The sequence below is a fragment of the Drosophila yakuba genome, chromosome 3R, assembly GCF_016746365.2.
Source record: "Drosophila yakuba strain Tai18E2 chromosome 3R, Prin_Dyak_Tai18E2_2.1, whole genome shotgun sequence".
NCBI classification, from domain to species: domain Eukaryota; kingdom Metazoa; phylum Arthropoda; class Insecta; order Diptera; family Drosophilidae; genus Drosophila; species Drosophila yakuba.
The window spans coordinates 7256629-7268722 of NC_052530.2; the positions used below are offsets into that span (position 1 = coordinate 7256629).

A 12094-nucleotide genomic window follows, 5' to 3' on the forward strand; every position below is an offset into this window, starting at 1 on the left:
GTTTTACTACAAAATCATATATTTGAACATTGTGTATATGGATGGATTTCTTTTAAATTAAAAGACACTTAAACTCTATACATTAGACTACTCAAGAAGGTTGTAAAAGTTTGCGATTTTGTCTCAAGGCACTTATCACTAAGATATGTAAATACATAATACAAAATAGACTACTCATTGGACGGATGTTTGATATAGTCTGTTGTGTTAGAAATATTCAGTTTAAGGCACAATTTACACATTTGATTGATTCTTTTTGCTTTGTACTGATCTACAAATAAGTTGCGGAATGTTCAGGGGGGACAAGACTCCCATAAACAAAACCAAAAGCGGACACAGCCAGCCACTCGAACGTGTTTCAGCAGACTCGGTCATCTTTCCACATGGAAATGGAGGAGTTGCCCGAATGCTGAGACAGTTACTGCCCACCGCTGCTGCCCTATAATGACTATGAAAAATGTGTGAAAAAGATTTTTTCTGCCCCTGTCCAGCTACCTATGCCTATAAAGTTTTAATGAAAAAAGCTGGAGATTTCTTTTTGCCCTGGTAGGAGACCAAGTGGCTGATAAACTGGTTCTTGCAGCGCATAGAAAAAGTTCTCAGGGTACAGATAATAAAAATTCAAGCGCATATGATAATCAAGGCACAAAAAGCGGAAAAAACGGCACAGCGGCAGCAGCATCGGCATACATATTTAATTCAGAAAAAATCGCATCCAACAGACCATCGTCGATTTAATATAAGAAAAACACGACGCCGGGCGTTGGATTTTTTGTGGCATCCGTTGGTAGGAAAAAAAGGTGTGTGTGCGGCACAAACAACCCTCAGCTAGGACCTGGACGACCTCCCTGATGGGTGTAGGTACGCCTGGGCCTAACTGGGTTCCGATGTTAACAGGTTTGCGATCGCCGCACATACGCACACAGCTGTGCGACTGCACGGACATTAGAGAGGATCTCCGCAGGAGAAAAAGACGAGCTACACGGCATTTCCGTAATCTGAGCGAAGTAGGCGCGGCTGTTTGCGCTTTTCTGACGATGCTGCTGCTGCTTTTGCTTCTGCTGCTTGTGCTGCTTCTGCCGCCTTTGATAGAAATGACAAATAACCAGATTCATTGTAATAGATTATGTCTACAACTTAATCGCCTTGCAGATAAATGATGACAATGTTCAAAGGGAGCAACGATGGAGAGCTGGGCTGGCAGCTCGTTTTGTTTTTGGGTGTCAATTTTGTGTCTGTGTTGCTTTGTAGTTATATCTTTTGTGGAGAGATTTGATGTGAGTTTTGTTTGGACGGAAGTTTGCGTTAGTTATTTGGCGTGCGGTGCTTAACTAAATCTATACAGCAGGGTAAGCGTGAGCCCGATCAGCGCGACCACAAGTCCCAAAGCGGATTGCAGACCAGAAGCTCCGGCTAATCGGCACTTGAACATATCGTAGCGGGTCTCGACATCAGCAACGATATTTTGGTACTCGGCCTCGACGAGCTGCCCATCGTAGTATGTGATTAGGTCCTCAAAAGGATACTCGTATCCCTGCAGGCACTCGCACTTGTAGCCTCCGGTTTCATATCCTCGACCCATAATGGGAACACACTTAAACAAAAAAGAAGCAAATTAGATTGGACCATAATTTATACCAAGTTTTAATAGATTGTCCTTACGTAGGAGGATTGTTCGTCACACTTGTGTGTATTCTTAAAGGCATTCGGTTCGTAGTACCAGTCCGGGCACTGATTGATGTCCAGCTGCATCATGTCCATGGAGACGGCCACCACACCCCTGCGCAGAGCAAAAAAATTAGTCTTTTTAATTGCTCCTATTTGCATCACAATGCCAGAAGTCACAAGTCAAAAGTTAGGTCTTGTCAACACTCCAAAATTAGACAATCAAGCCCAGGGCATTTGCATGTGAATGAAACTGGGATAGGAATTGAAAGTGGGACTGTTCCCTAAAAAGGGGTTTGAGCGGCCCGCGACGGCGGCACGCAACGGACCGGCCCAACAAGTCGCTCGATCTCAACGCAACCCCTATACCACATTATCCCCTCAACTTACTTGAATTCCAGCTTGACTTTCAGGCTGTCCCAGCCGAAGAAGGGCACCGCATAGGTCACTAGCCACTTCTTCACATATCCGTCGCAGTCGAATTGCGGTTGAGTCCAGTAGCCATGCTTGATGTTGGCAGCTCTGTACGAATTGGGGTAGTGCTCGTACTTCTGCTGGTATTCACCTGTTTCGTTATGGCGTATCTTGATCTTCATGTAGAAGGTCTCCAGGTCGTCGAAATTGGTGTTCCAGCGTTGCTTCAGGAACTTGAAGTACTTCTTCTCCGTGTACAGTTCGTGCGTCTTGTTGAGCCGCGCCAGGTCCTCCACCTTGAACTTTCGCGTGTTGAGCTCAGTTTTATATGCATAGGGTGCGAAATATGTGCGATTGGTGAACTTGTTGCGCTCCCAGAGCATTGTGGCCGACCAAACCTTGCTGTCGCCCAGGACAATGGCTAGGGTCTCACCGATCATTTGATCCTCGGTTAGCGGCTTGTCGGCCACACGCTTGCCCGAGTACACTTCGTTGGGATCCGATACCTGTAAGGCGGAAAATCTAGTTATATATATACAAGCATACGATAAAAAATAGTTCGGGGGACATTTTCGGTTTTGGGAAACGGAAGAGTTTCCCTCAACTCAGTGTTCAATGCTAACAACTTGTGCAAATATGAGCAGGGAGGAGACTCTCATCCCCAGAATTTCCCTGTGTTCGTTGTTGCTGCAAATGGTCTTTAATGAAGACGACGCCTTGTGGTGAACCCGTTTTTCGTGTCCTCGGCTCAAACTAATGAATTTAGCATTTGGTAATGGTTTGACACTGAATATTTAATTCACGCCGCGCGGCTGGCAACTCAGAATACCAAATAGTACGAGCAGCAGCGGCAAGCACAGAGAAACTGGCAATGCAGGAAATTCGAGGAAGTTGAATTACGCGTGGAAAATTATAATTTACACTTGAGAAGATTTCAAGAGCCGTCGTCGAAGGCTCTTAATAGGTGTCGGGTTATCAATTATTGCTCTTCATTTAGCGTGAAGGCGATGGGAATCCCTTGCTCTGAATCGTTTCCTTACCTGCAGAAAGGCGCTAATAAAGTTGGCCAGTCTCACGGCCATCTTGGCTTCGTTCTCGAACTGATCCTTGGCGCCGAAGCTCACATCACCGCGTAAAATCAGATCCTGCGGATGGAAGCTGTCAGGGCGATAGTATAATTGATTAGTTTTATGAAGAAACCTCGGCTAGAAGAGTTCAGTACGTCTTACTTTTTGCAAGTGCGATAGTTGACTCCATGAATATACTTCAACGCCTGATCAATATTTAAGTGCTCAGCATGAAGTGATCGAGAGCCGGTAGTGTAGTTGCGATACTCCGGGTGCCGGTCTAGATACTTTTGGCGTACATGGTAGGAGGCCTTGTCCCACTGAATGGGTAGCTTTTGAATCCCTATGAAAAACATAAACAGTCAAATCGAACTTCTACATATTGTTACCTTATGCATACACCCAATCTTAAGACAATCGTACTCGTTGTAGTACTGTTCTGCCGATGCGCGCTCCACAACCTCGCCAAGATAAGGTCGCCGCACCACGTTGGGTAGTCGGAAACCTGGCTTACAACGGCACTGATAGCCCCCGCGCCTAAAGCCCCAGCCTTGTAGTGGTTCGCACTCTGTGGTTTCTTTTTTACACCGCGCAGTGTCCGCAAAGTGATTCGGTCCTTTGTTGCCTTCACCCAAGGGACACTGGTTTATGTCGATACGCTCAAAGTCCATCTCAAGAACCGAAACTGCAGTGTATCTAAGAGAGATAAAGAAGATTAGAGCTAAAAAATCCAGCGCATAATTAGGTATCTTACTTGGGATATTCAATGTGCCGGAACTGGGTGTGTCGAGGGTAGATATCCGCAATGGGCACTACAGCAGCTACCAGCCACTTGTTGGATCTGCCACAATCGAAGTACGGCCTTGTAAATTTGATGGGACCAGGGTTTTCCTCGGAGCCTGGCGGTCCGTGGAAGGTATACGTCTCGTTCGTGTTGTTTGCATATCGGATTTCTACTTGGTAGGTGATCTTCGTGTCGTGCCGTCCCTCAACGTTGTCTGGAAGCCAGGCGCGGTACCACTCGTTTATTTTATACAGGTCGTGGGTGTAGTCCTTGGATATGGAGTCCGGGTGATGGGCGCCCAGATCCTGAACATCGAAGGTATTCCACGTCGATATCTTCTGCAGATGAATGGGGTCGTTGAAGTCGTCCAGCCTGAAGGTTCTTGGCCCAAATCTGGGGAACGTCTTATTGAAGAAGCCGCGATACGAGGAGGAATACGAGCTGTTGGGCGAGAAGTACACGGCTGAGGCGTTGATGTGCGGATTGGCGGAGACGTCGGCCACGGTGGACAGAAAGTAGTACATCATGCCGGGATCGTAGGTGTCATTGATGGCGGGACGAATGAACCTCGATTGGAGGATGTAGCTCCAGAAGAAGCTTCTGCTAAGGGCCATATTCTGCAGATGCAGCAGGGCGGTGCGGTTGGGGAACACCGGATTCACGTTGATCTCCTTGATGTCCGGCTTGTGGGATACCGCATCCATGGGCATGAACAGGTCCGAATGGTGCTGGATGGGACAGTTATCTGCGTTCACCTTGTCAAACTGCCTCTTGATCTCGTCGAAGGCATCCCGGGCTTGCCACTCGTGTTGGGCGAACACGCCCACGGCTAGCACCAGCATAAAAAGCAAATAGCTGCGCCCCAAAATCGTTGAAGGGAACATTTTGCCCGATTCCTATCACACACAATTATTGCAAATAAAACGAGCAACACTATCAACTTAGAAACTAAACATAAAATGAGATTCTGGGGCGGGCCAACGCCAAGCTGGGATTAGTAATAGAAAATTGTGATGCTCAGCACTTGTTGGAACTACGCCCTCAAATAGAGATGGGCCAACCATATCGATAGTATCGATATATTGTTTATATTCGCTGCCGACTGATATCGAACATTTTAATAAATGGCCCTTGTTCGATATATATATATAGCATATAAGAATAACATATTTTCCTTCCTTAAGTCCCCTGTAACCGGTATTGCATAATAGATCCATTGTTTTTAGGCATCATTCATTTTAGTAATAAAACAAATTTTTGTTAATGTCATTAAGAAATAGTTACCAGTGCTGCAAAGCAAATAATATGTTTGATACGAATAAGTTTTCTCATCGATTATTGCACTGTTTGTCTTATCGAACTGGTGGTCAAAATAAGAGGGAAAATTTCTAAAATTCAAATTAGTATAATCAATCCCAAATACAGAGGATGCACTGTAGCTACCCGTTGGAACTTGGCCAAAAATAAATTGGTCAAAAGGGCTAGAGGTGCAGAAATTTGTGTGCCGTTAATTTGTGTTAGTGTGCTAGGAATGTAGTGCGGTAGCGGCTTGCACTTGGTTAATTAATTAAACTTGACCAAAAACTGACAGGATTTCCACAAGTGTTCCCACTATATAGATATTAAAGGCATTCAGGGGTATAGGAATCAATGAAATCGTAAAATGATTCGTTTTTTTTTCATGGCCTCTTTTATTCAGTGAATAATGCATTTAAAATTAACAAATAGGTGCAATAATTTGTACACTAAAATTAAAAAACATAAGCCGCCTATGTTTTGTTTTCAATGCTTAAAATATTAAAATATTTGAAAGTAAAAACATAAGCTATCTTACCATGCCGAAGCTTATATACCCTTACCAAATAAAAATGGTAATCATTATGCCTTTTGCAAGGGTATACAAATCAGGTAAAATTTGCACCCCTTTACATTCTTTTTACATCCCTGCCCAATGACCCTCTTAGGCGACACGATGCCCCTCCTGAATTATTAAACTCTCCTGTGTGATAGGGATTGAATTAATCCAGATTCGGGTCAGCACCCATAGTAGCTATTTTGGCAACTTTGCGGCCGTGGTCACAGCTTGAAGCTTTCGTCCCTGGACCCCTGAGGCCCCAATGGCCATTTCCTGGCGCTATCGTCCAGCGTCAATCTGTTGTGGTCGTCCTGCTCATCCTCATCCTGCTATGCAGACAGCTCCTCCTCCGTGCAGTTCCTTCCTCATCCCTGCCCTCCGCCTCTTCTGTCACCACCTGCGCTAAATGACACAAATTAGTGGACGAGTCGGGTGACCCCTTCCTTGACCCTCCTCTGCTCTCGCATTGCACCACTTTCATTACATTGCTGCATCCTCGTCCTGGCCATTTCTCCTAGGTTATTTATTACACCTGTCGTTTGTTGTTTTGCTTTTGTTGTGCGTTTTAGCCCTGGCCAGTAGCTTTTTTGCCAGTTGGACTGCAGGGGGACCTCCTGGCCGACAGAACTAAAATTCGGCACAAACATACATAATTTCCAGTTTGTCGACTGACATTTCCGTACGTGTGTGTGGGTGTATCTGTGAGACAGTGCATCTGTATGTGTACCTGCAGCGGTGTGGCATAATGCAGATAAATCTACGCGCCTCTACCACCACTTTATTTTCCACGTGGGAATCGCAACAATGCACTGCAACGAATATTTGTACTATTTTTAGAAAGTGAAAAAACTTCCTTGTCTGACCTTAGATTTAAAACAAGCCTTGCAAATTAACTGTGTGCTTTCTCTCAGTGTGCTGTTATTTTGTTCTGGCCTCGTTTTCGCCGGTCTTGTGTGTTTTGTTTTAGTTGGCCCATTCGCTTTTTGTTTTCGTTAGCACCGCCCGGCTACTGTAATTGATTGTTGTGTAAATTCCGTTGTTGTTGCCGCAGTTGTCCTAAATGGCAATTGCTTTGAGCCAACTGGCGAGGAGAGTGTTTTCCGCGGGGGGCAGGGGGGGGAGGAGCAGCTCTATAAAATGATGTTGCATGGAGAGGAGCCAGGAGATTTGGCAACGATGCATGGCAGATAACATTTTAATTCGGCCATGTGCCAGGGCATTAAAAGTTTGCCAACTGGGGATTGAACAAGTCGGAAAATTTGAAAGTTTGGCACAAACTGAGAACCAACAAAAGCCTTTGGTCTGAAACCGTAAATATATTGCTACAAAGAGCGTTCCATACAATTTAAAATTTCTTTAATGTAGAATTATAACAAATTACATCCACCATAAATAAGTTAATCTTGGACACTTAAATACAAAAATATAATAATTTTCTCTTTGAGCGCTCCTCCCGCTTACTCCCAGAGTTTTTTGAACTCCCAGAAGACATTTAATAATAGCCGCACTGACTAATTTGCGATAATATTTATCAGGACCAGGGCCCAAAATGGTTTGCATTCTTTGCACAAAATTGCCTTCTAAATCGAGGCGAGGGTTCAAAAAACCAGCCGAGTACAAAAAGCGCAGCGCAGATAAACAAGATGGAAAAATAAATATAGAAACCATCTTAGAATGCCAGACAACGGACAACAATTTAAACAAAATCAAAAAGAAATTATTTTTTGGGGCGTAAATATAATAAAACAAAAGCGAACATGAACAATGCCCGACAAATGAACATACATACTTAGGATTTGGATTGGGACATGGACTTGGAAATATGCAAAGCGATTTTCCAGTCGATCCAGTCCTCTACCACCCCACCCCACTCTGCACCACTCCACTCCACAACTCTACTCCAATGAGATCTGATCCCCGATCCCCGATCCCGGGCAGCAAAATAAGCCAAATCAAGTGGAGAGTGGGGTCCGAATGTGGATGCCTGCCTGTACGTTAGCAATCAGCAGCAAAAAGCAGAAAAAGACAGCAAAAAAGCCAAAAAGCAGCAGCAAAGCAAGCAAACGGCAGCAACACCGCATACAAAATACAAAAATACAAAAGCGGCCTAACACAGAGCGAAAATGTGTTTTTTGTCAAGGGTGAATGACCCAGAATCAAAATCCACAAAGTCGTCGACGTCGTCGTCGGTGCTGCCTGGCTGGCTGCTCCTGCCCCTCTATGCCGCCGCGTGAATCTGAATCTGAATCCGAGTCCTCATGCGGCCAAATCGGTGGAGTCTTCGTGCGTTTGGCTCGTTTCAGTTTTCGTCATCCTCGAAACACGCCGCACCTCTCGCTTTCTGCATTATTTTGTTTTGTATTCGCACTGGTCGCTATATGGGCACCCCCTGCATCCACCTCTACGCCCCTGGCTGTTATGATTGCCGTTGCCAGACGATAACCCAAGCCAAACCAAAAATGAAAAACACAACAAAAAAGTGAAAAGTAAAAAAAATATATAGCTAAAAGCAATGAATTTGAACATTTTTGCAGCATTGCACACGCGACTCTCGCGCGTTCCCTCAGCCAGACAGTCTGAGAGATACAAATGCGGCCCACTCGCAGATACGGATACAGATACAAATACAGATACATGTGCAGATACAAAGTGTAAAGAACTGCGTACTCTGGCCCCAAGTGCTATCGGGCAAACCAAGAAGCGCTAATTGCCGTCGCGTTTGCGTAGATTTCTACTCAGTTTTTAGTAGAGTTGATTTTCTTTTCTTCGTTGGATAGTAATTACGATAGTAGAAAAGTGAAAAAATACAGGAAAATACAAATACAACATTTGAAGATTCTCTTTTTTCAAGTGTACTACCCCGAACAAAGCGGCAATTAAAGTTGACCCAAGACGTTGTCGACAAGAACCAAAAGCCCGCTTGTTCGCCTCGTCCTGTCACCTAATTTCCGTTTTAGAAAACATGTCCTCAACCCCGGCCAAGAGGCACTTGAGGGAGTCCTTCCCTGACCCCTGCCTATCCCCTCCCCATGCCAATCAAGTCTTGCTGTCCTGCGAGCACTACAACTAGTTTTGCCAGCCGTCCTCGTCCTCAGAGGACGACGACAGCAGAAGCAGTAACAGCAGCAGCAAATAATTTTGTAATTCAATTGTTGTCCTTCTGCGCATATGGCGTGTGTGCCGACCGAGTCCTGCGGCAGGTTCAGCCGTCTAGCTGCGAGGCAAGTGGCCTAGCCAGACCAGAACAGGACAGACCTGAACAGAAAATAACAGAGCTGACGGCTGTTGGTTCTTTGACTTGTCCTGCTCCCGTTTCGAAGACCTACGACAATAGCATAACCGGAAAAGGAATGGCGGACAAGCACCGTCGACCTCGGTCCGTTCCTTCAGTTGCTGTTGAAGACTCGGCAAATTGCAGGTTCTGGTGTCCTGGTGTCCTGGCTCTATCCTGTTCTATCCAGTCTGCTTCCTGTGCCACAGTTGGCAAACAGTTTTCACGTTACCTGCCGCAGAGGACTAAGTGGCAATATTTTCCTAGCCTTCATGGCTACAAAATAACACTTCCTTTTATATAAGGATCTAGGACAAAAATTCGTATCTCATATACTTTCATTTTATTCTGTGATTCTTGCATACAATTTTGTATTAGCACAGTAAGCCGTAAAGATATACATTCTAAACAGTAACATTATCCATGTCGACCTCTTCGTGTCCGTCCACCTGTCCGTATAACCTCCGAGATTTTCGGAACTATTAAAGTAATGTCCTTGCTCCTTGTTTTGCTGATATTTCCACCTCTCTCAGAGGTCTATTAGCCGAGTACCCGAGTATCTAATAGTCGTGGCACTCTACTGTAGTGTTCTTTGTTGCTTTCAAACATTATTATTATTATTATTTCAATATATAGTAAATTCGCTGACTTTTTCCGGTGGACCTGCCGTTATTTCGACCAAAACTTTTGCATTGTGCACAAACTTGTGTCGCTTGTGCTATTTCGAAGTGTGTGGATCTGAAAGACGAGACTTTTAATTAGAGCTTCGTACAAACTACTTGAAAAGCACAGATGATCTTTATCCAACTCAAGGTGTCGGTTGCAGAAGCACTGCTTGCCCAGCTTAAAGCATTTTCCCATCGGCCTTCGATGTCGAGATGGCCGAAAGAGAGCTTTTCCCATGACTACTCATCGCTTATCCGCTCTGTAATTTATGCGTATTAATTTCATCCCAGGCCTATCCGGCTTCCTGTCCCTGTGATGGCACAATGCAAATTGCTTCGCTCCTTTCTGCGCCTCGTAATGCGTTTTGAGCCGGCCATCGTTCGATGTCCTCTGTCCTCTGTCCGTTGTCCTGCGGACCGGTCATTGCATTCCGCCAGGCATCGTATTGACCGCCACAAAAGATACGGCATGGATACAGAAAAACAAAGAAATAAGGGATTCGCTCGCTCTCGTTATTCCGCGAGGACAATAGGATTGCAGAATGCATCGCAGGAACCGCACAATCCCTGCGCTATTATTCGCATTATAATGCCATTTCGATATGTATGTAAATAAACAACGAAAAATATGAAAAAAAAAACAAAAAAAAAAGAAAGTGGAAGCCTCGGTCATGGCAATCGCTTGTGTTCTAATTGCCGGCAAGGACCTGCCTGGATCCGACTGCCTGGCATCCTGCTAGGCTGGACATGCAATTGCATTGCAGTCGCTGCTCCTGTTTCTGCTTCTGCTCCTGCTCCTGCTCCAGCTCCTGGCATTGTTCCAGGCCTGCTTAAGGGTTGAGTTTCAAGTTCTGCACTCGTCGGGGTTATCGCACGATTACAAAAGATTTCCTTCTCTATGGTCAGCTTCAGATCCTGAATCGGATTTGGATGCAGATTGAGGCTCGGGTTTGAGTACAGCAATGCGAAAAGGCGAAACTTATAGCGGAAGTCAAGCGCTCATTTCAGCATCAGCATCATCTGCCTCTCCATCAGCTGCTCCCGGATTGGGATGGCAGGGCGGTAGGATTGAGATTTATCTAGGAGATACTTTATGCAGCAGCTGCTGCGGAGATAGGGGGACATTAATCACTGGGCTCACTTAAAGTTTGACCTCTGTGTTCGGCGTAATTCGCCACTTCCTGACGCATTTTTCTGACTACTCCTTTTGCGCTTTTCTGGTTGCCGTGTACAAGGAGAACAAATTACAGTCGACCTAAGGTGCAATTTATAGAAGGTGGTCGGAAACAATGTTATTTTAGATAAATATACTTTACAATGATACTTTGCATGATATTTTATTATTTTTTTATGCTAGCCACTAGCTCAAAAGGGACTAAAAACTTGCCTGCATCCTTTCTTGAAATGTTTTCTTATAAATAATAAATTAATTTGGGAAATGGACCAAACCGATTTTAGCGCTTCCCAGCAATCAGGTGTTAACCATGCAGTAGTGTGCTGATATTTGTTTGCATGACACTAAGATTGAACAAATACCACTACTCATTGAACTCATATTTTGTTGTTGTTCCGTGTGCGTGTGCTTGACCTTCTGGGCTGTCGTTGACCCCGCAGCGGTGTGAGCCCAACTGCATCGCGCCCATGCGGGAAGGGATGCGGGGAGTGGAACGGGCAGCGGTCTCGTACATAATGAACAGGCAAGTCCTGCTGCACTTATAGGAGCAGGAGCTTGGCCCGCCAGTCGCGTTTCCATCCCGCCTTTGTTTTAGCTTGCAAATTTTTACAACACGTGCACTTGAAACATAGAATGCACTCTCGACCCCACACACTGCTTTCTGCACACTACACACTACTCACTACACACGGCACACTCGCATACACTCGAAAATACTCACTCGGCCGTACTGACCTATTCCTCTGAAAACGCTGGTTAACCCGTCTGCTTCCAAATGCCTGAAGTAGGGGCCCAGTGCAGAACATAACATAACAGCGATTCTCGAGACCAAGCGAACCGTGAACGTTTAAAGTTCCCATTGTTTTTGTCCAGGAATTAAATGTGGGCGGCATGAAGGGGGCACGATGTGGCGGATACGGAAATTTAATGGGAAGGATAATGAATAGGTTGCCTAGGAATTGCTCTCCGATGATGTGTTTCACTAAATGCGGCCAAAAGATACCAAGCGGAAAAAAAGAAATTAGGATATTTTCTGACTTGGTGTTCGTACAAAATAAACTGTTCAAATATTCTTCTTCATTCCCACTTTCTTGAAAATTTAAAATGTAAAAATTCCAGGACAATAAATTGTTACAAAAAAAAAAAAAATTCAGTTGAAAAGCGCTTAAATGCTAGACTCTGAAAAATTATAATATTAT

General features: G+C 44.8%; 2 protein-coding genes across 7 annotated transcripts in view; one reads left to right on the forward strand and one right to left on the reverse strand.

The window, feature by feature from the left end:
- The window catches only part of LOC6535844 (heterogeneous nuclear ribonucleoprotein R), a 52873-nt gene that overhangs the window by 492 nt on the left and 40287 nt on the right, over positions 1 to 12094 (forward strand). The window lies entirely within an intron of this gene.
- On the reverse strand, positions 2 to 4975 carry LOC6535841. The gene is made up of 7 exons (XM_002096426.4): positions 3901 to 4975; positions 3547 to 3842; positions 3309 to 3489; positions 3120 to 3237; positions 2056 to 2585; positions 1663 to 1780; positions 2 to 1594 (listed from the first exon to the last, which is right to left on the reverse strand). Exons 1-7 carry the CDS (start codon positions 4812 to 4814, stop codon positions 1328 to 1330), a joined length of 2424 nt encoding a protein of 807 aa, XP_002096462.1. The 5' UTR covers positions 4815 to 4975; the 3' UTR covers positions 2 to 1327.